This window comes from Lonchura striata, chromosome 2 (assembly GCF_050655825.1).
Source record: "Lonchura striata isolate lonStrDom1 chromosome 2, ASM5065582v1, whole genome shotgun sequence".
Classification (NCBI taxonomy): Eukaryota; Metazoa; Chordata; class Aves; order Passeriformes; family Estrildidae; genus Lonchura; species Lonchura striata.
In genome coordinates this window covers 118,543,067-118,568,663 of record NC_140704.1, presented here as the reverse complement: position 1 = coordinate 118,568,663, position 25,597 = coordinate 118,543,067, and the positions used below count along the sequence as shown (strand labels likewise).

Genomic DNA, 25,597 nt, shown 5'->3' with positions numbered 1-25,597 from the left:
TAAAATAGATTGGTCACCCATGTATTTTGTTGTGATTCTGATGCTCAGAATCAACTTTCAGTCTTAAAGGCTGTTTCAATTTATACTTATATTTAAAATAGATATATATATCTTGTCCATTTTAATGCAATACCTGCAAATACCAAAATAAAATAGCTGCAATATTAAAATCTTCTAACATGCAGTCAAGAGCCTCCCATATGTAACTGCTGGTTGATAAATGAGTCCACAGTGCACAGAGTATTTATGGTATTCATAAAAATGCTCCCACATTTAAAAAAATATTGGCCAAGCTTCCCCTAGAAGAGAGATTTTCCCACAGCATGCAGCAGTACCATGTCTGCTGTACAGATTGACACTGTTCTTAGAATAAAACCATGATATGGGTTATGGAGGTAAAGAGAAAGCAGATTTATCTGCAGAATTAAGTATTTGATTGTGTTTTGTATTTTTGTAGTGCTGGTTTCCAGGTGACCTTGTAGATTTGCTCTTAGAAGGACCATTTTCTAAGCAGAAATTCTTCAGAACTAATCTTGTGAGCCCAGCTCAGTGCAGGAGCTGTCTGTAGACAGAGGCAAGTGCTAATGGGAAAAAAAAAAGGTATTTTGACGTTGGGAAGAGCCATGCATTTCTTGGCTGCACACATCTCCCTTCTGATCCTTCAATGGGACATGAGCACTGTTTAAGAAGAGCTTTGGGAGGACCTGCTGTGCTGTCAAGTATTTCATAGCCTTTACCTACAAACTCACCCAGACCACCTAGCTGTGCAAGCAACCCTATCACCTCATGAAGTTTAAAAGGGCTAGTCTGGAGCTTAAGTGCTTTCCTGGCCTAGAACTGTGCCATGTGAATGTCTGGTTTGGCTCTGCCTCTTGTATGGAAAGTCACAATGTTCTTCCATTGCAGTGAAAAGTGGGCTGCCATCACCCACTTCCCACTGCCTGAGTCTTGTGGGATTTCCCATCTCCCTGATCCAGAAGTGTTCAGCCTACTGCTACTTCAGGGACTCGGGTCTGCCTCTTGACTGTCTCTGGCAGTTCAGGATGCAGAATTCCAGCTGCTCATAAAGTAGTGAAAATGTTGTCACTGTTTAAACAGCAAGAGCTGCTGCACTGGAGGCACTGGGAAAGCTTTGCTTGGATGAAATGTCTGGCCTCCCTTTCCTGTCAGGATGCCAAGGTTCTTCTCAGAAGTTACTCTGCCTATGAGATGTGCAGTGCAGGTGAATATGGCTGTACTTTTCCCATTTGCCCACAAGAGAAGGGAATTTAGGGCAATTTTCCATAACCTCAGTAAGCTTAGATGAATGCAGTCTATTGCCCAGAATTAATAATCTATGCCTGAGATGTAACAATTTTATGTGCATAAAAAAAACCCTTTATACAAGGTGTCTCTCTCTGTGTGCTGGAAACATTAATATATATTTTGTTTAACAATGACAAATGAAACATGAAGCACATGACCATCTCACAGCTACCCAATGCAGCTCCATTTGATGTTCACACCTCCTGACTGTATGGAACAACATTCTTAGTGGTACATCAACACTGCTTTAGGGTCTGCTTTCATATTTGTTTAGATTAGCTGGCACTGACAAATGATTACAGCCTATTTGCTTGTGAAATCTTGCTTTCTTAGTATCTTCTCATATTATGCTATTACAATCCCAAGCAGCTTACAGAGCACTGCTAGAACTTGCAGCACTGCATCCTCTCCATAGGACTGTGCTTCTGTCCACAAAACAGGGATGTCATAAAGGCAGGATCTGCATTTTCTGCAGTTGTAGCACCTTTAGAACATATAAAAATTACTATATACCCATGGTGCCATTAGTCTGTTTTCTAAAATTTTGCCCTGGAGAGTCATGTGCCTTACACATACAGCGACTAAGTTTTCAAAGCAGTAAGATTATCTGTAAGACATTTTTCCAATCGTCAGTGTCACTACTGTCAGATGCCAACTCTTTCCCTGAATATTTTCTTTGCCTTTTAGTACCAAAGTATAAATGCAGAATAAAAACACAGGCCCATACCTGGATAAGGAATCTTCCCATATGTAACAATTTCATACAGGAGAATCCCAAATGACCACACATCAGATTTAATAGTGAAAGATCCATAGTTAATTGCCTCTGGTGCCGTCCATTTAATAGGGAATTTTGCACCTAAAAAAAAAAAAGTACAGTCTCAAATAGCCACTTTAATCCATTTCCCATTTAGCCATAGATGCAAAAGCAGTTGCAAGACATACCTTAAAAAGTAATATCTTAAATTAGTGCATTTCATATCAAACTAACTGATTCCAGAATTTGCTATATAAAAGCAAACTTCTTTTCAGTTAAATAAAAACATTCAGGCAGCCTTTTTTGGCAATACTACATTAATTCATTTGACAACGAGGAGTAATAAAAGCAGAGTCTCTCTAAGCCCTTTTTGGACTGCTCTAACATTCTGGCAAAAATACCAGGTAAGCTAGGAAACTTTTTTGATAGCAGAAAACACATCAAAGAAATTTCACATAGAAAATTTATAACCTGGGAAGTTAATTTAATCAATAGACAATGTCCAGAGCTAGCTAAAACCCACAGATATGGGTCTGTACCTCTGAAAATTGCTTAATCAGACCTTCCTGTTGATCTATTGAATTACTATAACTCAGTGCTTGCTGAAGAGCTCATCTTCCTTTAATCTCAGCTGTAGTGTGTTGTTCTCTTTCTTCATATTTTAGTTCTTCCCCTCTCACCTATGTTACCAGAGTATCCAACCAGAATGTGAATACTCGAGGCAGAGTCTTCAAAAGGAGAAGGGCAAAGCCAGCCAACAAACCACTCTGGAAAGTTACCCTTAAGCATGGAAGCAAAAATAAAAGTTTTCTCTACAACCAACAATGCACTTCTTGAAAGGATCCTTGACAACATTAGCAAAACACTAATGGAAAAACCCAGAAATACACCTTTCATAGTATGTTTTTCCTCTGGCCAGTCCTGACCCTGTCACCTCGTGCTGTAGGGATATGACCCAGCCTTCCAGTGTCCCTACTATGCTGCTGAACATGCAAATTAATACTGCAGCTCCTCAAAAACAAACAGCTTCCAAAAGTAACCAGTTCTGCTAAAGTTATTGTTAACAGCCACTACACCTGATAGGATTTCTTCCTTTCCCTAAGTGAAAGGAAGTCCATGAGGAACTTAAGGATGTTAAGAGAATATAAGATCACACTTTCTTGGCCTTTAATTCTGTGAGATGGAAGCTGAGACTATGCAATTACTTTGTTCAATTTATGAAAAAGTTGTGTGCAGTTAAATACTCTATGTTGTCCTTGTCTTTCAAATTTATTTAAAATAAACTTGTCAGAAAGCTCGGGCAGCACAGAAAGGTTATTTGTTTCCTTTACTCATTTTAGAAGTTGTTGGCATTAGAAGCTGTTACAGCACTTCCTACCTGTCCTTGGTGACCATATTTCTGTTATATACAGCCTCACTGCCTCCCAGAGGCAGAAATTTTAAAGACAAAAGTACATACCTTCCCTTGCTGTGTATTCATTGTCTTCGATCACTCTTGCTAGTCCAAAATCAGCAATTTTGCACATCAGTAAGTCTGAAACCAGAACATTTGCTGCTCTCAAATCTCGATGGATATAATTTTTTCTTTCTATGTATGCCATCCCTTCTGCAATCTGTAACCAAAAGAACAACCATTTTGATATTTCAATACCATAGAACTCCATTAGCAGGTCTGACCCTTTCTGCAAAGGTATCAGCAAAGCCACACCCATTTATTCATTATTGGTGTCTTTGGAGAATTTTTTAGATGGAAGCCAGGAAAGGGGGGATTGCCATGGAAAACCTATGCACAGATCCAGTCCTGCAAAACACTGCTTACAGTAGCAGCTCTGAAATAATTATTTGGGTGAATAACAGCTGGCAGGATTAGAGACGTATGGAAGACATTTCCTGAAACAGAATATTGAATAAAATGTTCCTAAGATTTCTATTAAAATATCCTCTTTCCTAAATTATTAACCAGTTTATTTTCTAAATACTAAAAATAATAGAAGGAATTAATGAGTTAGGATACAGGTGTTCTGATGAAGCAGGTACTGATAAAGCAACAGTGCAGAGAAAGTTAAAAAAGCCCAACAACTTTCCATCTACCCAGTATAAGCCTGGACAATTAGGAAGCAATTATGAAGCTATGGGGAGCAACAGAATTTTCTTCTGCGACAACACATACCTGTTCAAACTTGAGGAGTTTTTGGCAACACCTAGCTCTCAGATAGTATCATAAGTAAATATAATCTGCATTTCAGCAGCCCAAATTGATTTCCAAACCAAATTAAAGAGGATTAATAACCTCAAAAATATGCAGAGGGTATGATTTTTCCCAGACAATCTTTTTTTTTTTTAATTTTTTTTTTCCTGAAGAAGAGCATTTTCCTTTTCAGAAAAAAAAAAAAAAAAAGAAAATAGACTGAAATAGTAGTTTCTAAACTCAGAGTAATAAAACTGATGTGTAGACTGTATTCTGTCCAAAAGTTTAAGTGGAATTAAGAAAAAAAGAAACCCTGTCTTAGGGAGCCATCAGTTTTTATCTTTCTTGTGATACTGGGGATGGGACATTCCCAGTCAAGGTTCCACCTGTGCCACTGGTACCTCTCTGGAATGCCTGTGTGGGGTGACAGACCCCTCTTGGCCACATGGTTTGGGAAACACCCATGCCCTCAGATCTGCCAGTGAGCAGCAGTAAAGCAGTGAGGGTCCTTCACCAGTGCCAGTCCCTGGCATCTTCACCTCTCCTCCTGAGGTGCTCCTCTCAGCTGTGCAGCAAAGCAGGCAGAGCAGCTGACCAAACTTGAAGAGAACATGAACATCACTTCTGCTTATTCGTTTTTGAAAAGTCCCCAAGGGGCACTGCCAAGGCACACACTGCCACCACTTACAACAGTAAACGACACAGTCTTTGTTCCCCTTTTTCGGTTTAAGCAATGGAAAAATAGAGCCACTTGCCCTCCCACTTCCTCCACTGCAAACATCTTGTTAGATACATTCTTCAGAGAAGTGTGACACTGCCCTTGCACGGTGCAGGGGGGGTTCTCCCACTAAAAGCAAAAAGCAAGTCTGATGAAGAGAATGAGCAACGCCTGCATTTCACATTTTCTAGAAATAAGTACAACATTTACTAATGAAGGAAGTAGCTACTAGTGAATAATTGCCACAGAGAGTCTTATAGGGGCTTACAGACACCGTGGAAGAGCAATATTTAATTTAGAGTCTGCTCTGCCTCTCTCTACTCCTCATGCTATTACATGGGTTTGAGGAGGAAACAGAGATGGGAAGGTTTTGCTGTAAGATTGATGCTGAGTTTGGACTGGCCAGCATGGCAGATACCCAAAATGCAGACAGGTCTGGTAATGCCACCAAAAATACATCAAACACCACAGAGGAATCAGCTTCCTTCCTTCTTCCCTGCACAGATATAACATTTGGGTGAACTGCTGGATAGGGAATGAAGAATCACTTCACAAAAGTAACATTTGTGATTGTGATATTTAGTTTCCAAGTCCAACAAAGAAAAGCCATTGGAAAGATGATTTTATTTCCTCTTATTTGTGCTAGATTCACTGAAAAAATGCAGAAAATTCCAAAGTAGGAAAAAATTAACAGCAAGGAATTTTGAATCAAGAAGGAGGAGAAACACAGCGACCAAACAACTGAATTCTCACATGTGGTCATGTTAAACCTTTGCTTATAGGAAAAGAAGAAAAATAAAATTGAGATTTTTTGATTGAGATGGGTGCCAGAGCCCACATGATAACTTCTAATGATTATTGTTGGGTTTTCATTGCCAAATGAAATTTTAATGCTAGAGAAATTCATATGAACAAAAGAAAATTAAAGCCTTTTTCTCTCTCTTTTAATGATCATTGGTACCTGTCAAGACTGCTCAGCTACATATAACATCTATTTGGGAGCAGAATGGGAAAGCTAATTTGGGCTTCAGGAATATCTTTTGTGGCCTTTAAAAGAGAATTCTGCCTACACTGCTCAAGTGCTACTGCCAAGAAGGGAGCAGTTCCCAGCCATCTTTAATGAAGTACTGACACACACTTTTAGAAATACTAAAATTAAATCCTTTCAAGAAAACCCCAAACAAATCTCTACATATTAGGAACCATGCACCCAGGGTAAGAATGAAAGAAAAGTCCTCCAGGAGACTGTGGAGGTGTTATTGATCTGGACAGGGCTGTCTTTGGTCTGGAACCAACCTTTCAATAACTGTACCTTTCAATACTGTGCAGATGCATAATAAAATAAAATATACTTCTTGATCATAGGGTTTTCAAAAAGACAGTTCATCTTCCCATGACTCTTTGTCTATGAAGAAGGTGTAGACCCTTTGTATCTGGCCATTGAAAACTGTTGCAAAAGACACATATCTTCAAGTGATACATCTGTATAATAACAATTTTCAGTTTGCAGCAGTGCTTATCCTAAAGGTGAAGTCAGGAAAGGCTGCAAAATCATATTCCTCTTGCCCCAGCCAAGCAGCTATGTAGTTAAAGCAGATTCACAGGGAAAAAAAATATTATAAAAGTAATGTATAATTATGCACTGGAACATTAGAGTGTATCATTAAAAATCAAAGAAGCATGAAAAGGAATACACAGTGGAAATGTCACAATGCCAAATAAAACTTAAAATTAATTGTAATCTAGGGATGACTTTCTAATATGACTTTAAAAATGAGGGTAGAGAGGGATTAAAACTACATCAAAAATATCTGTTAATTTTATTCTAAATTTACTATTATTTCAATGGCACTGTGGCCTTGGAAGACAAAAAGAAGTTAGTTGCCATCAAGCTGTAGATCATAGAAGAATTAATAAAAGTATCAGCACTGCATGATAAAGAAGAAATGACTGTTTTTAGGACCAAGATTTGACCCTTTTGAAAGTTATGAGTTTGTTTAGTAAAAACAGGTATCATTTTCTTAAGCACAGCCACTACACTTGTGCATCCTACACAGAAGGTAATGGATTTGCATAAGAAGCAGGAAGAGTTTACACATACATAAGGTTTGCGGAATTCATGTCATATGTTTTCAACAGATCTAATCAAGCAGGAACAACTATGAATTCAGGAAATGTGAAACAAAGAACTCAAGGCTCTTCTGGTAAATTGCCTCTGAGGCAAGACAGAAACCAGCTAGTAAAACCCTGAGTCTTCCAGTTGCTTTAGGAACTGAAGGAGCCAGGCTGGTGCTGACTTCTATGGGAGATGTCACAGCTCTACTCTGTGCTAAGGTAGATAGAATGTGCTTGAAGATATGTTTGCAAGACTCAGTTTCCCTTAAATCATTCTCATTTCAGATGATTCTATCTTTCATCTCCAATGGATAAAATTGTCTTTGCCAGGGCATAGCTAACATTAAATTCCCCCAGCCCCTATTCATATGCACTGATTAAAACACAAGAGATACCTTCAGCTCTGTCAAGAGCAGGTTGCTTTAGAAACTGAGCTGGACCAGCTTCCTAGCAAGCATTTTCTTGCTATCTTTTCCACAAACCTGATTTCATAAATTGTGACCATTAGTACAGAAAGTAAACCACCCAAGTCCAGGACCCACAGCTGTAAGTTAAGGTAGGCACTAGATCTAAGTGTAACCCAGTAACAGCTATCTCTGCCAAAAATGTCCATCAGCAGGTGTGTTCACCTAACTAGATAGCTAAGTCAGTATAGCAGAGCAGGAGTGTATTTCATTACTTGCTTGATAAACACTTGCTTTAAGAAAGTTTTTTATTTCACCTAGAGGAGCAGTCCTCATTTTGCAAAGTCAGAATGTTTCACCCCATGCAAACACATATTTCTCTCAAGAATCTTCAAGGCAAAGGCGTAATGAGTTCAGAGAGTGGAGCACTAAACAACAGCCTGGCTATGCAAACAACCCACACTGCTCTTCACTTGGAAAATCAGCTTCAGATGGAGTTTCCTGTACAACTGCCTTCTTTACCCAGCTGATGGTCACAAAGACCACATCCTCCTCTCCCAGTCCCTCCTGTGTCTTGTAACACCTCAGATGGATCAGGGCAAAAAAATATAATGATCAGCCACCATTTCTTGCATTTTCAGAGTTCCTGAAAAGCCAGGATAAAGCAAAGTGCTTTGCCAGAATGGTATGATCAGAGACTAATGAAAAGCTTGAGTGTGTCCATCAAGGAAAAAAAAAAGCCTGATCCCATCTAAGAATAAGTATCTTCACTTCTTCACCACAAGCTTCCTTCCATGTTAAACACTTCTGAAACATAACTCTTCAAATTTCTTTCCCCTTCACTCTGCAGAGAGGTTAACATCACTTCTTGTAAGAACAAATTAGTGCTCCATTTGTACAAACCAGTCAAGACAAAAAACTACACGCATTTTGGGCTCTCCTTTACACACGGCCTACATTCAGGAAAAGTGTGATCCACAGGTTATCTTAGCAGAGGTATGAAAAGATTTTTGTCCATCTTTTTCCCTAAAGACAGAGAAGACTGGTGGAACATCTCTGTTGGTGAGAGGGCAATCTCTGTTCTGGAACCACACACAGGCAGCCTGCAAGTCTATTCCACACACTCCTGTTATCACACAGTGGCATTAAAGGCTCTTTACAAATGTGCTCAAAGACCCTACAAATTCTTTCCATAAGAAAAATCCCAGTATCTCTGTTCCAAAGTTTTGTTTGGGCCTCAGCCAGAAATCCTCAGAGAGGCATTCCTGAACAACCCTTTAGGATGGCTGCAAGCCAGTCTCAGGAATTTCTCTTGATGGTCTACATCTTATATGACAAGAGGGACTTTTCACATCACCTGTGCAGCACCAGGTCCTGGCCTCTGGGGCCCAGGGCAGGAGCTGGCTGTGAGAGGTTGCTGTCAGACCAGGGTGACAAGTGATGTCCATTTGAAGTGACCTTCAAAGCTCTGTGAATGACAATCTCTGAACCTTGTTATCTTGAAGTGATTTACCCAAGTTGTACACAGACTTGCTCTTCAGTTCATTACTCTTTTCAAACCTTAAATTTCTAAAACCAGAGTATTCATTTTAAATGAACACAATGTCCCAAGCTCCAATATAAAGGTCTGCTGTGAAACCACATGTGCTTTTCTCTCCACATCTCAGGTCTGCTTTCACATCAGCACTCACAGATATTCTTTTTTTCTCTTGAATTTTACACATTATTTTCAAAGCTACCTCTTTTCTGCCCACTGTTACTCATCTCTTCAGACCATGACCTGGGGTCCAGCAGTTTTCCACATCTACAGAGCTCTTATCCTGCTAAAAATAAAATCTCAAGGACAAATTGCCCAAAGAGTTCAGAAAATGCAAAGAGCCTATGCCACATTAAACCAATAATTATAGGAAAATTAGTTCTTCCATCGAGTCTATGTGAAATAAAAACCTATATTTGAAATAATGAACATCTACATAACAATATGTGATATATAATATATTATAGAATACAATAGTTCCAGTTGGAAAGGACCTTCAGTGATCATCTATTCCAACTGCTTTACCACTTCAGGCCACTTTAACCAGAAATTAAAGCATATATTAAGGAAATTGACCAAATGACTTTTAAAATATACAGGTCTGGGGCATTGATCACCTCTCTAGGAAGCCTGCTCCTGTGTTTGACAGATTTTTGGTAATTAAATACTTCCCAATATCTAATCCTATAATTATTTGTACAGCAATAATTACATTAAAATTACATAATATTCTTATTTAGAATTTTTGGTATAAATTCCTAATGCTTTATTATACCTATTAATATTTTCCCATCTTTCCTCACGAATTATAACAAATTAACATAATGGGGTACAAAAATCTGTAAACTATAATCCATAAAAAACAACCCCAAAAAAGACTGGTTAACAATAACCAACCAGAAATGTCATAATTACCTACTACTAACATGAATTACAACCTACAAAAGCAGAATTATTACTCTATTTTCATTACATACCTCCCTGGACACCTAATTCTGATAACTGTCCAAGACAAAACACTGGGTTCTGGGAGCTCTGATTTAGGCTTTGACACACAAATCACTCTGAGTCTCTCCTCAGTTTTCATTTAAGACAGAGATAACTTGTATATTTTGAAACAAACATCCTGGTTCCTAAGTCATACACTAGTACCTGAAACACCATTTCACAATAATTTGCCTAAGAATTTGAAACCAAGAGTATACTGAGATTAAGAGGAGTTTGACCAGTTAACCTAACTTAAGAAGTGAAAAAATGAAACGTTTATTACAGAGCAGACTCTGAAGAGGTCTGCTAAGCAAAAACTCACAAACTTGTCGCAAATTTTCAATTTGTAGCTGATCAAATTGAAAGCAGCCTTTTCACAAAGGAAGGCAGCTGGGTACTGCTGCCATCTAAACAGGTCACCAGCAGTATCTAAGAGTTAAGCCTAACCACATATTCCCTTTGAAAACTCTTCCATTTACTTCCTCCTCTTTCAATTAACCATATTTACTCAAAATTGACCTGTGAATTGCTTCTCTTTTAATGTAAAAGATCCTTAGGATAAAATGGCCTCGTATGAGTTTCAGACTCTAAGAGAGGTAACTTAAAAAAAACAAACAAAAAAACAAAAACCAAACTTGAGCACATTTTTAAAGTTTTACCTGAGCAGAAAAGTCGATTAGCTTTGGAAGCAACAATTTACTTCCTTCATCACTCTTCAGAAAATCCAGCAAACTTCCTGTTAAAACAGAGAAAGATTAAATCAGTGCATCTTATTACAATAATAAATGTCACATTGGTTCCCCAATTTTCTGGATAACAAAACTGATGCGGTGAAGTATTTTGATGTATTTTCAAGTTGACTACAGTATGATTTAATGACAGGACCACCCAAATCAGCGTGTCAGACATTCAAGTTTTGCTATTTCCCTGGCTGTAGAATACTCCCATGAGACTCTACCTCAGTTCAATGGTGCTGAGTTTGATAAGCATCTTACTCTATGGACCATCAGGAAAGCTGTCTAGGAGAATCACATATATCAATCCTTTCCAAGCCATACAGACCAAGTGCCTCAACATTTGTTCATTAAGTTACCAGTAAAATTGCTTGAAAACAAAGCAAAACAAGAAAAACTACTACCCAAGATAATCTGAGAAGTAAACTTTGCATATTTTGTGTAGTAATGCTCTATAGAGTCCTTTCCTAGTGGCCACCCTTGCAGGACCATTCCTTACTCACCACATTATACACACTTTTATCAATTCAAGTCCCAAATAAGGAAATTCCTAAGGTTTGTTTTAATTGCCTTGCTATGGTATCAGAAACAAAAGTTAGGTAGGGAGTCCAAAGGAACCACAGTTATTCTGGGGGTTATCCTCTGATTCAGAAACAATAGAAAATGCTGCATTTAAGAAAACTGTAAAAATGGTTTCACTCACAAATGAAGTAATGAGTCATAAAATTAAAGTCACAGCCCATCTTAAGGATAGGTGCTCCTTCCCTTAATATTTCAATATTCAAAAATAACTCTACTATTCCTTTCTTTAAAAAGAAATGGAACTAGTTTAGGAGAAGCAGAATAGTTCACTCAACTACTGCTTGCAGATTGCCATGGTTTAATCCCAGCCATCAACCAGGCCCCATGCAGCCTCTTACTCACTCCCCACCCATGGGACCAGGGAGAGAATTAGAAGGGTAAAAGGTGGAGAACTCATGGGCTGAGATAAAGACAGATTAATAGGAAGAGAAAAAGCAAAAGCAGTGCACAGCAGCAAAGCAAACCAAGGAATTAATTCAGTGCTTCCCATGGGCGGGCAGATGTTCGGCCATTTCCAGGAGAGCAGGACCCCATCACATGAAATGGTTACTCAGGAAAACAAACACTGTCACTTGAAATGTCCCTCCTTCCTCCTTCTTCCCCCACTTTCTATACTGAACATGATGCCATAAGGTCTGGAATATCCCTTTGGTCAGTTGGGGCCACCTGTCCTGGCTGTGTCTCCTCCCACCCTCCCATGCACCCCCAGCCCCCTCACCAGCGTGGCAGCACAAAAAGCAGAAAAGGCCTTGGCTCTGTGTAAGTCCTGCCCAGTGATAACAAAAACATCTCTGTATTATCAGCTCTGTGTTCAGCAAAAATCCAAAACACAGTCCCATACCAGCCACTGGGGAAAAAATTACCTCCACCTCAGCCCAAATCAGCATGCAGATCCAATGTTTTCCTCACCTTTTGCCATGAATTCTGTTATAATATAAATAGGCTCTTCTTTGGTCACTACAGCATAAAGCCTAACAAGCTTATCATGCTGAAGTGTTTTCATGAGGTTGGCTTCCTCCAGGAAGGCTTGCACAGACATTGTTCCAGGCTTCAGAGTCTTCACAGCCACTTTGGTGCTGTTATGATAATAACCTACAAGGAGGGAATACAATCAGTGCACTGAAGTCACTCTGCAGCCCACAGCGTCCGATGAGCAGGAATTTGTAAAGCAGGTGAGGTTGGATTCCAGGAATAGCTAAGAGCCTGAAAACAAGTGCCAGATGTAGCACAAATATTTATGCTAGAATTCCTTTTTATTTTGCAACTTATACAGCACTCAAGAGAAAAATGATCCATTCCCTATTTTTAGAAATCAGTTATCTGAAAAAAAATAGAGCAAACAAATGATCTTACTTCATACCAAGTTTCCATTCACAAGTAGCCCCTAAAATACTTGGTCAAGGCACGTTTCAATGAATGCCCACTTAAACTGCCTCAGAACAATAGAGTCCATGGACTGGCTGGAAGTTTTTGACGTATCTTAAATCCCATGATTACACTTATTTCATGCATGCCAGTCTCATGCTTATAATCCTTCCTGTAACCCTTAGTGCTCAAAATGGAGCATTACGGGAAAATACAGCCAAATGGTTCTCGTGACCAACAAGGACATGCTGCCAAGACTGCAATCCTGCAGTGCTCAGCACAAGATTTAAAACATGATAACTTCTTATCACACAACCCATGCCAGGAGTAGAGGAGACTGTGGTTGTGGTTCATTTCTCTGTTTACCAAACCTTCTAATGTAACATTCTAATTATATAAAAAGCAACTATCAGTAAAGAGAAAAGCAGTGAATTATTTTCAGATGTAATGTTTGCCAAACAATAAATACATGTTAAAATAGCATTAAAAAAATAGAGTAGCAAACACTGATCCTTAGGTTTCTCTTGTGAAGTAATGTAATTTTAAAAATGAAGAAATAAAAGAAAGTGGGACAGAAATGCAACTTTTATCCCTCACCATACCCATTGCAACATCGTAGAAATATTTCTCAGAAGAGGTAAAACCTTCACGACTCAACAAAATAGCCTCATTTCCTTATTCAGCAACAATCTGGATCATTGCCATGGATGGATACACTTCTAAACTGGAATCCACCTTTGCTATTTATTGTTCAACAAAAGAAATCAGTGGCAAAGCAAGGACTTGGTTTCCAGATCTTAAGTGATTGTTCTGAGCACTGCATTTTTTTTTGAAGAAGGATCATGACCAGAGAAAAGCCACTATGCCACAATCACAAAATATTCACCTGCATGATTATTAAATCTATTTTTCCAAACATGGTCAGGTCAAAACATAGCAAAGACATTTCTCTAAGTTACCTAATAGTAAGAAATTACAGTTATAGGTCAAATCTGCTGTTAAAGCTGAGGTATATGATTTATAACTATCAGAAAAACAGAAAATAAATATATTTCTCTCTGTTTAAAAAGCAGAAAGATTATTTCTATAATTTCTACTATTCCATTCCATATCTAAAACAGAGCATGAGCTCCACCCTCAATTTGTTGAATTCTCTACTGAACATACTAATTAATACAACTATTTCAGTGAAGAAATTATGACCAACACACTTAACATTAAATATGTAACAGTATTTTACAATCACTAAAGATATCCATCAAACTCAGGTAATTTGTTTTAAAAAAGATTGTTACAACATCTCTGTGATACTGTGGTTTTCTGCTGTAAAAAAGTCTACCTTGACTCTCTGGTGGTATTGTACAAAATAAATAACTGGCAAGAGCACTAGAAATACCTGATCTTGGATTTCACTCATGTTCATTTATTTCATCATGTATTGGGAGGGATGGGACACCAAAACAAGATGGCCATGAGCTCTGTGAGCACATTCTGGTGTTTCTAACAGCTGCAGAAGAAAATACACTTCCAAAGCACATGTTACTTACATTCTAATTCAGAGCTTATTGAATAAGAGAATCTTTTACACCTGAAATGCAAGATGTGACTCATTAATAAACTACACTATAATCACTGCATTTGCCTTGTTAACTTTCCTCTTAGCCCTGCTTGAGAATTCTCTTCATGGATTATTAATACCACAGAGCATCATGATTCACATCATATCAGTTCACACTAGGAATAAAAATGCATAAAACATAGACCCTGGTCTTCCAGTGCTGCTCTGGTTTATCACATCACATCACTAAAGTAGCTGCCCAGATGCACTGAGCTCCATGGTCTAAAAACCTTTCATGCCATGGCAGCAAGTCAGTCTCTTCGCAGTTTTAGCTATGTTAAAAATCAAATGTGATGCAAGCAATAGCATGAAAGTCTGAGGGTCATGTGATGATGGCTCACACAATGAGCCATGTTCTTCTCTACATGTCAGAATTGAATTCTCAAAAAAAAAAGGTGTTTCAGGTATTTATTTTGAAGTTGATTACTATTTTTTGACAGAGTATTGTCTTGTATAGCCAGGTTCTTGCATGAGCTTAATCAGGCCAAGGTGTGATATGAACTTATAATATACAGCTGAGGCTGAGCCTACAATTTCTGAACAGGACTGAAGATGCAGAGCTTTCTGAACAAGGCTCTAATATGCAGCTTTCTCCTTCTACTTTTCCAGTAAATCCCTGCAGGGTATACTGGGAACAACTTGCTTGAGCTATGAAGACATGACACTGCTAGAAGGCAAATAATGGCTGGAGTAGTTACTCTTGGAGGAGGTACTGGGAAAGAATCTGAGGAAGAGCAGCTTCTCTGCATCCAATTGCACATCAGCACTTCACTCTTTCACCTCCTACAGCCATCATTCAGCTGCAGAGCAGAATAATGTAGCAGGGGGTCCATCTCTTACTCATCTCCACACAGCCTGTTAAATGTGAAGGCAGAAAGCCCAGGCTGCACAAATGATGACCAAAATGCATACATAAACAGTAATTTGGTAGCCTAAACCCAGAAAATCTCTATAAAATGCATAAAATTGCACTTGTATTGATAGAAAAAACTGGAAAACGGATACCAACTTTTCTCTGTGTAAAAGCAACTTTTCAGACTTGGAGGAGATTCACTTGCCCATTCTATCAAACTGATTCTCTGCACTGGTCATACAGCAACACAGCCAAGTGCTTCAGGCATATGGAGGCCTACTTTTGTTCCTAGGATTTTCTTACTCTTTCCATAATGTAAGTTAATTTCCTCCAAATTGTTCAAGAGGGAGATGTCTACATGGAAGCTCAGAGAGTACTTATAGAGATAATAAAAAGAAAAGACTATAAAAGCTATAATTGCATATCTTCCCATTGTATTATCAGCATTATCTCTATATTCCCATATCTCTCAGAAACACAGAAGGGACCTGTGGAAAGCATCTGTGTCCGACACCCCCAGGGACACCTAGAGCTGCTGTCCAGGATTGTGTCCAGTTGGCTTTTGATTCTCTCCAAGAATGGAGACACCACAACCTCTCTGGGCAACCTGTGCCAGTGCTTGGCCACTCACACACGGAGTGTTTGGAAGGAGCCTTCTGTGTTTCAGTTTGTGCCTGTTGCCACTGGGCACCACTGGGAAGAGCCTGGCTCTGTCCAATTTTCATGCCTCCTTCAGCTATCTACATACACTGATAAGATCCCCCTAAGCCTTCCCTCAAAAGAAAGCTCCAGTGCCCTCATCTTTGCTGGATTTTGTTCAGTAGCTCTACATCTTTCTTTACTCAAAAGCACAATTCCTCTGAGTGGGAAACTCTTCTCTCTGAAACCACAATTCTGAGTATCCTTTATCAAGAAGAAATTTATTTAGTAATGAAACTATGGAACAACATTTCTAATTCACACGATGGCTGAAAAATAATTTTGTCCTCTGTGAGGAGGCAGTGTAAGAACCAGCTCTCAAATCAGGAGAGCACAGCAACCAGATTATTGCTCAGTACCTCTACATAACACCCTGGGTGATCATTACAATACACAGAGTTTGCTGACACCCTGCACCACACAGCTGACCTAATATGCTTTTCCAACTTGAACTTCCTAGGTTCTAAGATTAATCATACTCCTGATTTGAGAGAATCTGTGCCATGCAAATCATCTTCTTTCGCTTCAGAAAAAAAGCAAAGAAGAGGAAATGCAGCGATTGCTTTCACAGTACATTAGTTTTTCTCACAGTGCAGCAATTCAGACATAGGGCTCAGGCCCAGTTTAGATGTTAAAATAATGACAAAAACAAGAGGAAGCATCTTGAAGCAGAAACACCCTTTAAAAATTTTATTATTTTCTGTTCATACATGCAGAAGTAGTCACTTCCCAAATGATCTGCATGTTTAAGTAGGTGATTAGCTCCTACCACAAAGTCTTCCACAGTGTTTCAGTGTAAGTTAAACATTTGTCGCCCTGGTTTATTTAGGCAGAAATAACTGCAAAATAGTTGACACTTGTCCTGACTAGTAGCTAAATTATCATATCTAGAGTGTTTCTTAAACCTTTTCTTGTGAAGGCAGACAAAAGGCTGAATTTGGCTATATTAGAGATGTGTTGCTTACACTTTTTACATTATTTATACCAAAATATTGCACCTAAGACTCAATTAGAGCTTTCTGATTGACACTGTAGTTGAGTCTGTTTAATTTGCCACTCAAACAGCACCAGTCTGTACTTTGCTTTTCTAAATGAGAGCATCTCTTCAAAGCAATGACATTCCCATCAGACTGACACACTCCCATGGATCAGAGACTCCTCCATAGCTTTGTGTCTTCTAGCCAGCTTTGGGATACACTTTTAAGTTCCTCAGAAATGCTCTGCCTATAGAATCTTAGGTCTTAAAATTAATAATGATCATCCCCATAATCTGTTCTTTCATTAAAACTATAACAAATTCATTCCTACTTAAACATAATATCCCAAAAAAGAGATTTGGGGAAAGGCTAAGAGAATGATTTGGCCTGAAAAAAAAATCTTAATGAAGACTTTGGAAGGAAGATATAGTTTACCTCAAATAAGATGCTAACTGGAAAAAAGTGTGTAAGCAATGAATAGTACAGAGAGCATGCAGTGAGGAAGTCAAAAGAATACTCTGATGTCAGAATAGGCATAGAATTTCAAAAGCAAGGTAATTAAACTCTTTTCACAGAATGTGACACTGGGCATAGCCCCTTGCCAATAGGAAGTCACTAAGGCTGAGGAAATACTGCTTGTAAGCCAACAAAGCAGGTTATCCAGGTTATAATAATGAATGCTATAATTTTCTGCTGGGTATATATTAATGTTTACAACTTGTCAGTCTTATGACCATTTTATTGTTGGAGTCTTGCCTGATGAATCAAGGTATGGACTCTTCAATCTCTATTTTTCTTACTACATAAGCCACCTACTTTCTGGGCAGCACACTGGCAGAAAACACTCTTGAGTTTGGCCTGTTCCTTTTTTCACCCAGTATGGCAGTATCATGCACTACATTGCAGGAGGCATCTTCTTCACAAATGGATTGTGATATCTCTATCCACAATTCACTAAAAGACACTGTTTCTATTTCATACTCTTTAACACTTTCTGATTTGACACAAAGTTCTGAGAAGCGAATCCGTTTTGAGATTCAGGAGCCACATCTGACTATAATCTTGTATTTCTGCCTCAAAACATAACAAAAAACTCTATTGTCTTTGACCTTCTAAATTACAGTGCTTACTCACTATTTTTTCCTTTAAAAGACCCCGAAACAATGTGTTCCACTTCCTTGTCAGGTATCTACCCCCTTTTACAAGCCCTCTCTCTTCATGAGAAGGTATATTCTGGGCCTGATTTAGCTGTTTTACAAATATACAGGATCAGCTTCATGTCCACTGTGTTTTTTGAATGATGCTGAAATGACACTTCCTTCAGAGATAAATACTCATTTCAAAATAATAAACTTACCCATCCAGACTTCTCCAAACTGACCAGCTCCAAGTTTCTTCACTAACTTAATTGATTCCCGTGGAATTTCCCATGCATCTTTATCCCATGGTTTTTGAGGTTTTGGACTAATACAAGCTTTTTCCAACTTTCTGCATAAGCCATCTGATTGCTCTGGTTTTCAAAGAAAAAAAACAAAATACAAAATACATTACACTCCTGTGCCGCAGGACTTGAGACAAACATTGCTTAATTGCACTAGCCAACCCACAATAATGTTCAAAATAAACAGATGCTATTATTAAAATGTAGCCTTTCTGGTGCTTTCACAGAAGTTTAAGTGCCTCTGATCTGAAACTCTGCATTCAAAGACAAATTTAATAAAAAAGTATCACATGCATCTGGTTAATGTCAGATTATTAAGGGGTTTTAGTACAACTTGCACCAAGTAAATACAATATCAGATCTTATTACTGACACTATGTTGATTAAGATGCACATTGGAGTCAGGTTTGGGATCTGTATTCTGAATTCGTCATTAGATTTTCTTGCAACATAGTTTCAGACAGATGTGCATGCAAGCATAAGTAGGTCAACATTACTTTTTCTCCAGACACTGACCACCTATAACTTTTATATGAATGTTGAATAATTGTCATATTTTCCAGCTGTGCTGAACTCTTACTATTCTGAAAAATATAATGACCAAGTCCTCAGAATGGCTTTGAAAAATTAATATGTGATTTTACGTCCTACTTTTTTTTTTTGTCTTGTCTTTATTTCCAGGTACAAGACTTAAAAAAAATGTATTTTGGAGCTATTGGAAACAGGAAGTTATGCAGAATGAGAAGTCAGTTTTGCAGATGAAACATAGATAGACTTGTCCCTTCCTCTCCCCACCTTTTATTTTTTTAATAAATGTATACTTTCTATGTGGGTGCAATTTTATTTTTTTGCAGTATATGGAATATTTTTCTTCCTTTAAAAATAAATAATTAAACAAACACATTTACAGGAAAAATAAAACCAATTTCACACCCAACACTAGGTACAAGACAATATTCACCAGTCTATGTGTATTTCTGATAATTATGAATAAAAGTTCACTCTCAAAATATTATTTACAATGCAGGCAATTCTTATTATAGCTTCACATCACCCTAAGTTTGCTGAATTGTGTTATGAAGCTAGTCTTCATTTCACAATGGTATGCCACAGAGCAACCAGCACTACATCTGGTTATGGTAACAACAATACTTGGGTTCCAATTAGTTTTATTTTATCTTTGATAACATGCATGTCCAAGTTATTTAGGAAAAAAAGAAAAGGAAAAAGAAAAGCTTTGAAACAAAAGAAGAAACCATTTATTTTCCTTCACAAGAAATAATGGCTACATTCTAATAAGTAATTCACTAAATGACTTAACTTACTTTGATAATGTTTGATCATATCATTGATGTTAGGAAAAGTTATTCTTGGAGAGATGTAAAATCCTCCATTGTCTAGACTCCTGATTTTGTAGTGCTTAATAACATCGCCATGCTCCGGATCATAGTCTCGTATGGAGAGAGAATAGCTGCCTGTGGATAAAGAAGAAATCCTCATTAACAGATAGCAAAAATCTACAGAGTCCACATATGCACAGTTGAGGCTAAGAAAATCACCAACTTGTCTGCTTTTCTTTTTGACCCCCTTATTTCCTTAAAAAGCATTTTGCAATCCACTGGAGGAAGTTAGCCAAAAACCAGCTCTGAACTGGTCACCAAAATGCTTACGGTCACGCTTTCTTTTTCAGTCTTATTCAACAAACTCACTGGTTCCATATTCCAGGCAGCTCCACCTTTTGCAGAAAGCCCCCCAGCTTGAGTAGAAGTGGCTGGGAGAGCAGGACTGGGGCTATCACCCTGCTCAGGAAGAAGCTGAAATCTGGAGATCAGCATTTTGAAAAAGGAACATGTTGGTTGTCATGAGCTGACTAGCAAAAGGATAGCTTGGAGATGGCTTCAGGCATAGAGGAAAAAGAGCAGATCTGTTGAACTGCTAGATCTGTTGATCCCTAGGCAGCCCTAGGAAGCCTAACATCATTTGGGATTTAAACTGGGGCAGGAAAGCATCTACCCTTAGCTAACAGCACTCTTTGTTTCTTCTGCTTGTACAATTCTTAACCATTTTCAAAGGATAAAAAAGGTTGTCAGCCCCTTATCTCTCCTCACACACATATCCAGTGATTCTGGGGGTACCTTCTCATAGTCTCAGTACCCTATGTAGAATTTAGGAGAACTTTGAGAACTTCATTTAGGAGTCTTCAGCTGTACAATGATACAGGCCCATTACAGATGATACCTAGTCAAGAATCTGCAGTATTAGAGTCAATAAAGCTACCCCGTGGAGTGGAGAGGCAGGACCTGCTGAAAGGCTCCACGTGTCTTCCTCTGGAGGATGCAGTATTATAGCATTCAGCTGGACTATCCATCAGAATTACCGTCAGATTCCACATGTGTGGGGTTTCTCAAAGCTGAAGAGCCTGGAGACTTCACTACTCTGTTTACAGCACAAAATTTTACCAAAAAGCTTTCTGAAAAGAATCCCACTACAATGTAGAAGTGAAGACACTCATTATGCTCTAACTACAACTTTAAATTTGTAGCAATGGATACAGACCCAATAATGGAAGACTATAGAATGCAGCAGCTACTATTACATTAATATGACCTTCAATAAAGGAGTCACAAACATTAAGAAGAGAAAAGATGCCACTTCATTAATTCCTGCTGCTTTTTTTCCCTTTTATCTCAGCTTTGGGTGTTAGCCTGCAACTCTCTTTTTCTGGTAATTTTCTCATTCTTCTCACTCCTACAGAACTGCAGAAAATTCGCACAATAGGATGCACTGAAACTACTCCACCCTGATGCCAATTATTGTGCAGATTGACTGCATGCTTTTTCTCCCTATATCAATTCCAAAGTACCACCCCAAACCTACCTTTTAATGTTTCACTTTCTCTGATAAGGAAAGCTCCAGGACCATTTCCAGGAGCCAGGAGTTGTCTTTCAGCATCTTTTCGGGTTATGTCTTTGAAGAACCATCTGAAAAGTATTTTACAGAGTTAGAACCACCTCTTTCCCCACCCAAAAAGGATACACCACCAAGGTGAAGAAGTTTGCCAGAATTTGGAGACTGGGAGAACTTACTCTTCTGTTTCCAGGGTGTTTACTTTTGCTACATAGTTGCTGGGAATGAAACCTTCTTTTCTTGTCGTGAGAGATTTTGCTCTCCACCATTCTCCAGATCTGAAAAATAAAAGCAGTAGTATTCACAGGAAAGAAAAATGATAAATTGTTGTTTAGGTTCTAGTCTGTTGAGAGCTTTGCTCAGGTTGGAGAGAGTAGCACAACCTTTCCTCTGAGGTCAAGCTGCCTGAGAAGCCACTGGCTCCACCAGATCAATGTTTGGTCACTGCCAAACATTGGTTACTGAGGCCAGCTGCCAAGTCAGAGAACTGTAGACTCAAAAATGGTTTGGGTTAGAATGCACCTAAAAGATCATCTCTGTCATGGGCAGGAACATCTTTCACTGTAGCAGGTTCATCAAAATCCCATCCAACCTGGAATAACTCCATAAAGCATTTGTATTATCACATGCAAGAGAACTCACTAATCATTCATACACCCATGAAATGAGTAGGATATCAAAGCATTGTAGAGGGAATTAGATGAGCCCAAAGAAAATCTGCAATACAACCAATATTGTCATACTCACTCTTCAATAACTTTCAGTTTTTCTCCTTTTTTGAAGGACAAGTCCTCTTCATGAATGCCATCATAGGGATACAAAGCTACCACAATGACTCCCTGCTCCTCTGCATCTACAAAAGCAGAAAGACAAAGGCACATTCACATCACTTTGCACGCAGACATGGGCACAGCACACAGCTGTGAGATTGCAATAGAAACATACCTTGATTGACAAACCTCTGTCCTGGTAAGAGCTGTGCTTCTGGATTTGCCTACAATAAAATATGTCCTTAATTAAGCAGTTTTAGATCTTTGTGATGAACTTAAATTACAATTACATATTATACAGTTGCTTTGATATAATCTCATATGCCTTAAAAGGAAATGCTCAGTTTTTTTCCCACCATTCTTCAAGATAATTATTATATATAAAAACATGTATTATTTATATGACAATATAAAAATATAGTAAGTCCCCCTAGATTTTAAATTGAGCAGTTCAGACCTTGTGAAGGTGTGGCACAAGCTGTGGGGAAGAAGTTCACAGCTTTGGGACTTCTGCTGAAGAGGCTTTAGGTAGGGCAATTAAGCAGGACAGTTATTACTGTGTAGCCATCATGCTAAAGAACTACAAGCATGGTCATGCCACTATGACTGTGCAAGGGGAAAAAAAAGAGCAATTAAGAAAAACAAAGGTAGTTTGTGATGTGTGTTCATCGACTGAGAGCATACTGAGTTCACTGTGTCAGCTGGGGAGAGAGGGGAGCAGGGAGCCATTCACACCTGTAGAGAGCAGGTCCCTGAACAAGGGCAGCCAGGAGACAGTTTCCTCAGCACAGTAGAGAAGGTGGGGGAAAAAAAGGTACCAGTCATGCTGCAAATTAGCAAACTCACTCGGTACCCAGCAGAATTCCTCATCCCAGCACCCTTCCTTCCAAAGCCATGCAGAACACATGGAACATGTTAGTTTGTTCCTCCTGCAGCACAGTTCTGCTCCCTTCACCACTGCACGCTCTGCTCCCCTTCCATCCTTACCCACACATCTCAGGCAAGGCCGAGTAGTGTTTCTCAGTGAGTAAAGCTGACTAGAGCTGCTAAAGAATCACCCATGATTACTTCAGCCTTTAAATGGAATAACCAACACCTGGATCCCATAGCTATTAAAAACACAATACTAATGCTTTAAAAATGGGTCTAAACTTCTTCACGTTTACTGATGTCATCTAGCATTCTTCTACAGACATGGTTATATCTACTCAAGCATTACTAAGTTACTTTTTTATGCAGAAAACTATGACAAACATAAAGTAGCAAACCACCACGTTTTAATTTTTATTCCTCTAGGTACTTATTAACTGAGGGTGAACTGCACACAATTTGAATTTTTCCATGCATATGCTTTGGATTGAAATTTAAGTAACGCCAGTCATGCTTTGTTCTTGCTACAGGAATTCTCTCCTGAGACTATCTACTTACTGGCCTTTGCTGTTTATTGGACGTTGGATCCCTCACATAAATAGTTCGTTCAGTTTTACGTACTGGTTGATTCTTCAAATCTAGCCCATCTCCATGCAGATTCTCTTTCCTTTTTGATTTTATACACCCCATATTTCCTGTTGAAATAAAAAAGGTGTTAAACAAAATCATTGTGCCATAAACCAAGCCCTTTCCCATTAATCATCTGGGCTACATAGTAAAAATGTGCTTCCTTTTCATACAGAATAGTTAATGGGAAAAACAACTGAAGATTAGGCCCCCACACTGCTAGCTCTTTCTGTTGCAAAGAAATGACCTCATCTCAATCTACATATGAAGTAAATAGTTATTTACCATTTCTTCAGATTTGTTATATTTTCTCCCCAATCTACTCTTACCTGCCCAAACCCCTTGTATCTTTATGATACTTCTCTGAGCTTTGGAATAGATACAACAAAAATGCAATTACTGCAGGGATAACTTTTATCAGTATATTTTAAAGAAAAGACTTTTTAGGAAAAAATTCCTGTCCAAATTCTGAGAACTGCTGCTGGAAGTAGTAATGCCTGTATCTTCCCACTTCATTTTGCAGATGCCAGTCTAGCAGGGAGCTCTGTTTGATTCAAATCCCTGTCTCACATGAGGCTGATGACTTGTGCAGCCCCAGCTCCATGGCAGACATGCTGCTACTGTGACCTTCAGCAATGCATCTCCTTGTTCACACAGGCATGTTACAGCAGCCTAAAATAGCTGATGTGTTTGTGAGTGATCACCACATAAGGATTTCTTTTTCAGTATAATTTAGAAGGCAAATTCTTCTCTCAGAATGTGCATCCATGCTAAATCAGATGAGATACAGCTGTTAGCATCTGCATGACTGGAAACTGACTGCTAATCCCATGATACAATTACATAGTACTCCAGCAAAATATATATACAACATTATCTCTACAATCCTTCCTCTGAGGAGAGTAATCATACTTACTCTTCAAAGAATCCACTATGAGTGCTTTTCAGCCCTCTCCTTCCTTCCTCTCTCCCTCCTTTCAGGTCAGTGCTCTAATGCTAGGTTCACAGTCACATTTTCCCTTGCAGGCACACAGTCTCACTCCCCCCTGTCCTAATTAATCTTTAAAGCCAGTTCTTTGAAGAACAATGCAAAACCTAAAATAAGAGCTCAGTGCAAATATAGGCTCAAGTAAACAATCACAGCTGGAGAATCTAAAGCAGATTTTAAGACACTCATCCCACTTTTCCCTTCATTTCTAGGATAGAAAAGTTCATGGAAGTGAACAGTTAAAGTAGTAGCAGAAGTGTCCACTGGCAGACACGACTGTATCAATGGGATGGTGCCTTGCAGCTACAAAAATTAACCAGACTGCTCTGGGTTCATATTAAGACTCATACTTTTGTAACAATACCTATGATAAACTCAATCCTACCTGATTACAAAAATAAACCAAGGCAACAAGCAGTCCCACATGGCAAGTCTCAACTTCCAACATCGCCTTCATTTAATGTCCCATCTTGCCATTGGGGAAGTGCTGCATAATGACACATGCACTGTCCCGTCCACAGGCAGAGTGTTTTCTTCTAAATATGACAGAAGGATACTTCCTCTCCTACCGTTTCTGTAAATTATCTGTCACCTATTGCCAACATATCTTGGCTGTCCATAAGATTCAGCAGTGATCTGTTATCCTGGTTTAAAGCAGCATTAGAACCCATTGCTCCCCTTGTCTTCTCTGGAACTAAAAAAAAAGGAATCCTACAGAAAATCAATAGGCATTGACCAGGCACAAAATAGGAGTTTTCTCGAATGTCAACATTTTAGTGTTCCCACACTTATTGAAGGCACTACAGCACATCTTCATGCAGGATCTTCCCTTAGAAGCAAACATCTTTAATGCTGAATTTTAATGCTTTAATTTTTGTAATGCATACTAGTTTTTTTGCAATACTGAGAAGGATTTTAAAATTTATTTTATTTCTTTATAACTGTGGGTATGTAAATGACTCTTGTTCTGTCATTAATGGTTCATAGGAAATTTCTGTACACCCACACGCAGACTGGTGTTTGCAAACTCACCCTAGACATCAGGAAGGCCAGTGTTTAATTACCTGCTGTATGTGCAAGATCAGGTATTTATCCACTTAAGTGCTAACCTTTTTGCTCTTGAATAGTTCTGCTTGTTCAGAACAAACAGCTGAA

At 38.6% G+C, this 25,597-nt stretch overlaps 1 protein-coding gene across 6 annotated transcripts in view; it reads right to left on the bottom strand.

Moving 5' to 3' along the window:
- The window catches only part of LYN (LYN proto-oncogene, Src family tyrosine kinase), a 49,561-nt gene that overhangs the window by 4,694 nt on the left and 19,270 nt on the right, over positions 1-25,597 (bottom strand). For 3 of the 6 annotated variants that reach the window (XM_021555684.3, XM_021555683.3, XM_085573826.1), the window contains exons 2-12: positions 23,386-23,522; positions 22,133-22,181; positions 21,935-22,040; positions 21,367-21,465; positions 21,158-21,261; positions 19,606-19,755; positions 18,197-18,349; positions 12,237-12,419; positions 10,671-10,747; positions 3,522-3,675; positions 2,033-2,164 (exon numbers count right to left, since the gene is read on the bottom strand). In XM_021555684.3, the coding sequence (XP_021411359.1) occupies positions 2,033-2,164; positions 3,522-3,675; positions 10,671-10,747; positions 12,237-12,419; positions 18,197-18,349; positions 19,606-19,755; positions 21,158-21,261; positions 21,367-21,465; positions 21,935-22,040; positions 22,133-22,181; positions 23,386-23,517 (1,339 nt within the window). In that variant the 5' untranslated portion in view covers positions 23,518-23,522. The remainder of the gene's footprint in view (positions 1-2,032; positions 2,165-3,521; positions 3,676-10,670; positions 10,748-12,236; positions 12,420-18,196; positions 18,350-19,605; positions 19,756-21,157; positions 21,262-21,366; positions 21,466-21,934; positions 22,041-22,132; positions 22,182-23,385; positions 23,523-25,597) is intronic. The other 3 variants (XM_085573827.1, XM_085573828.1, XM_085573829.1) reach the window with 1 other exon arrangement.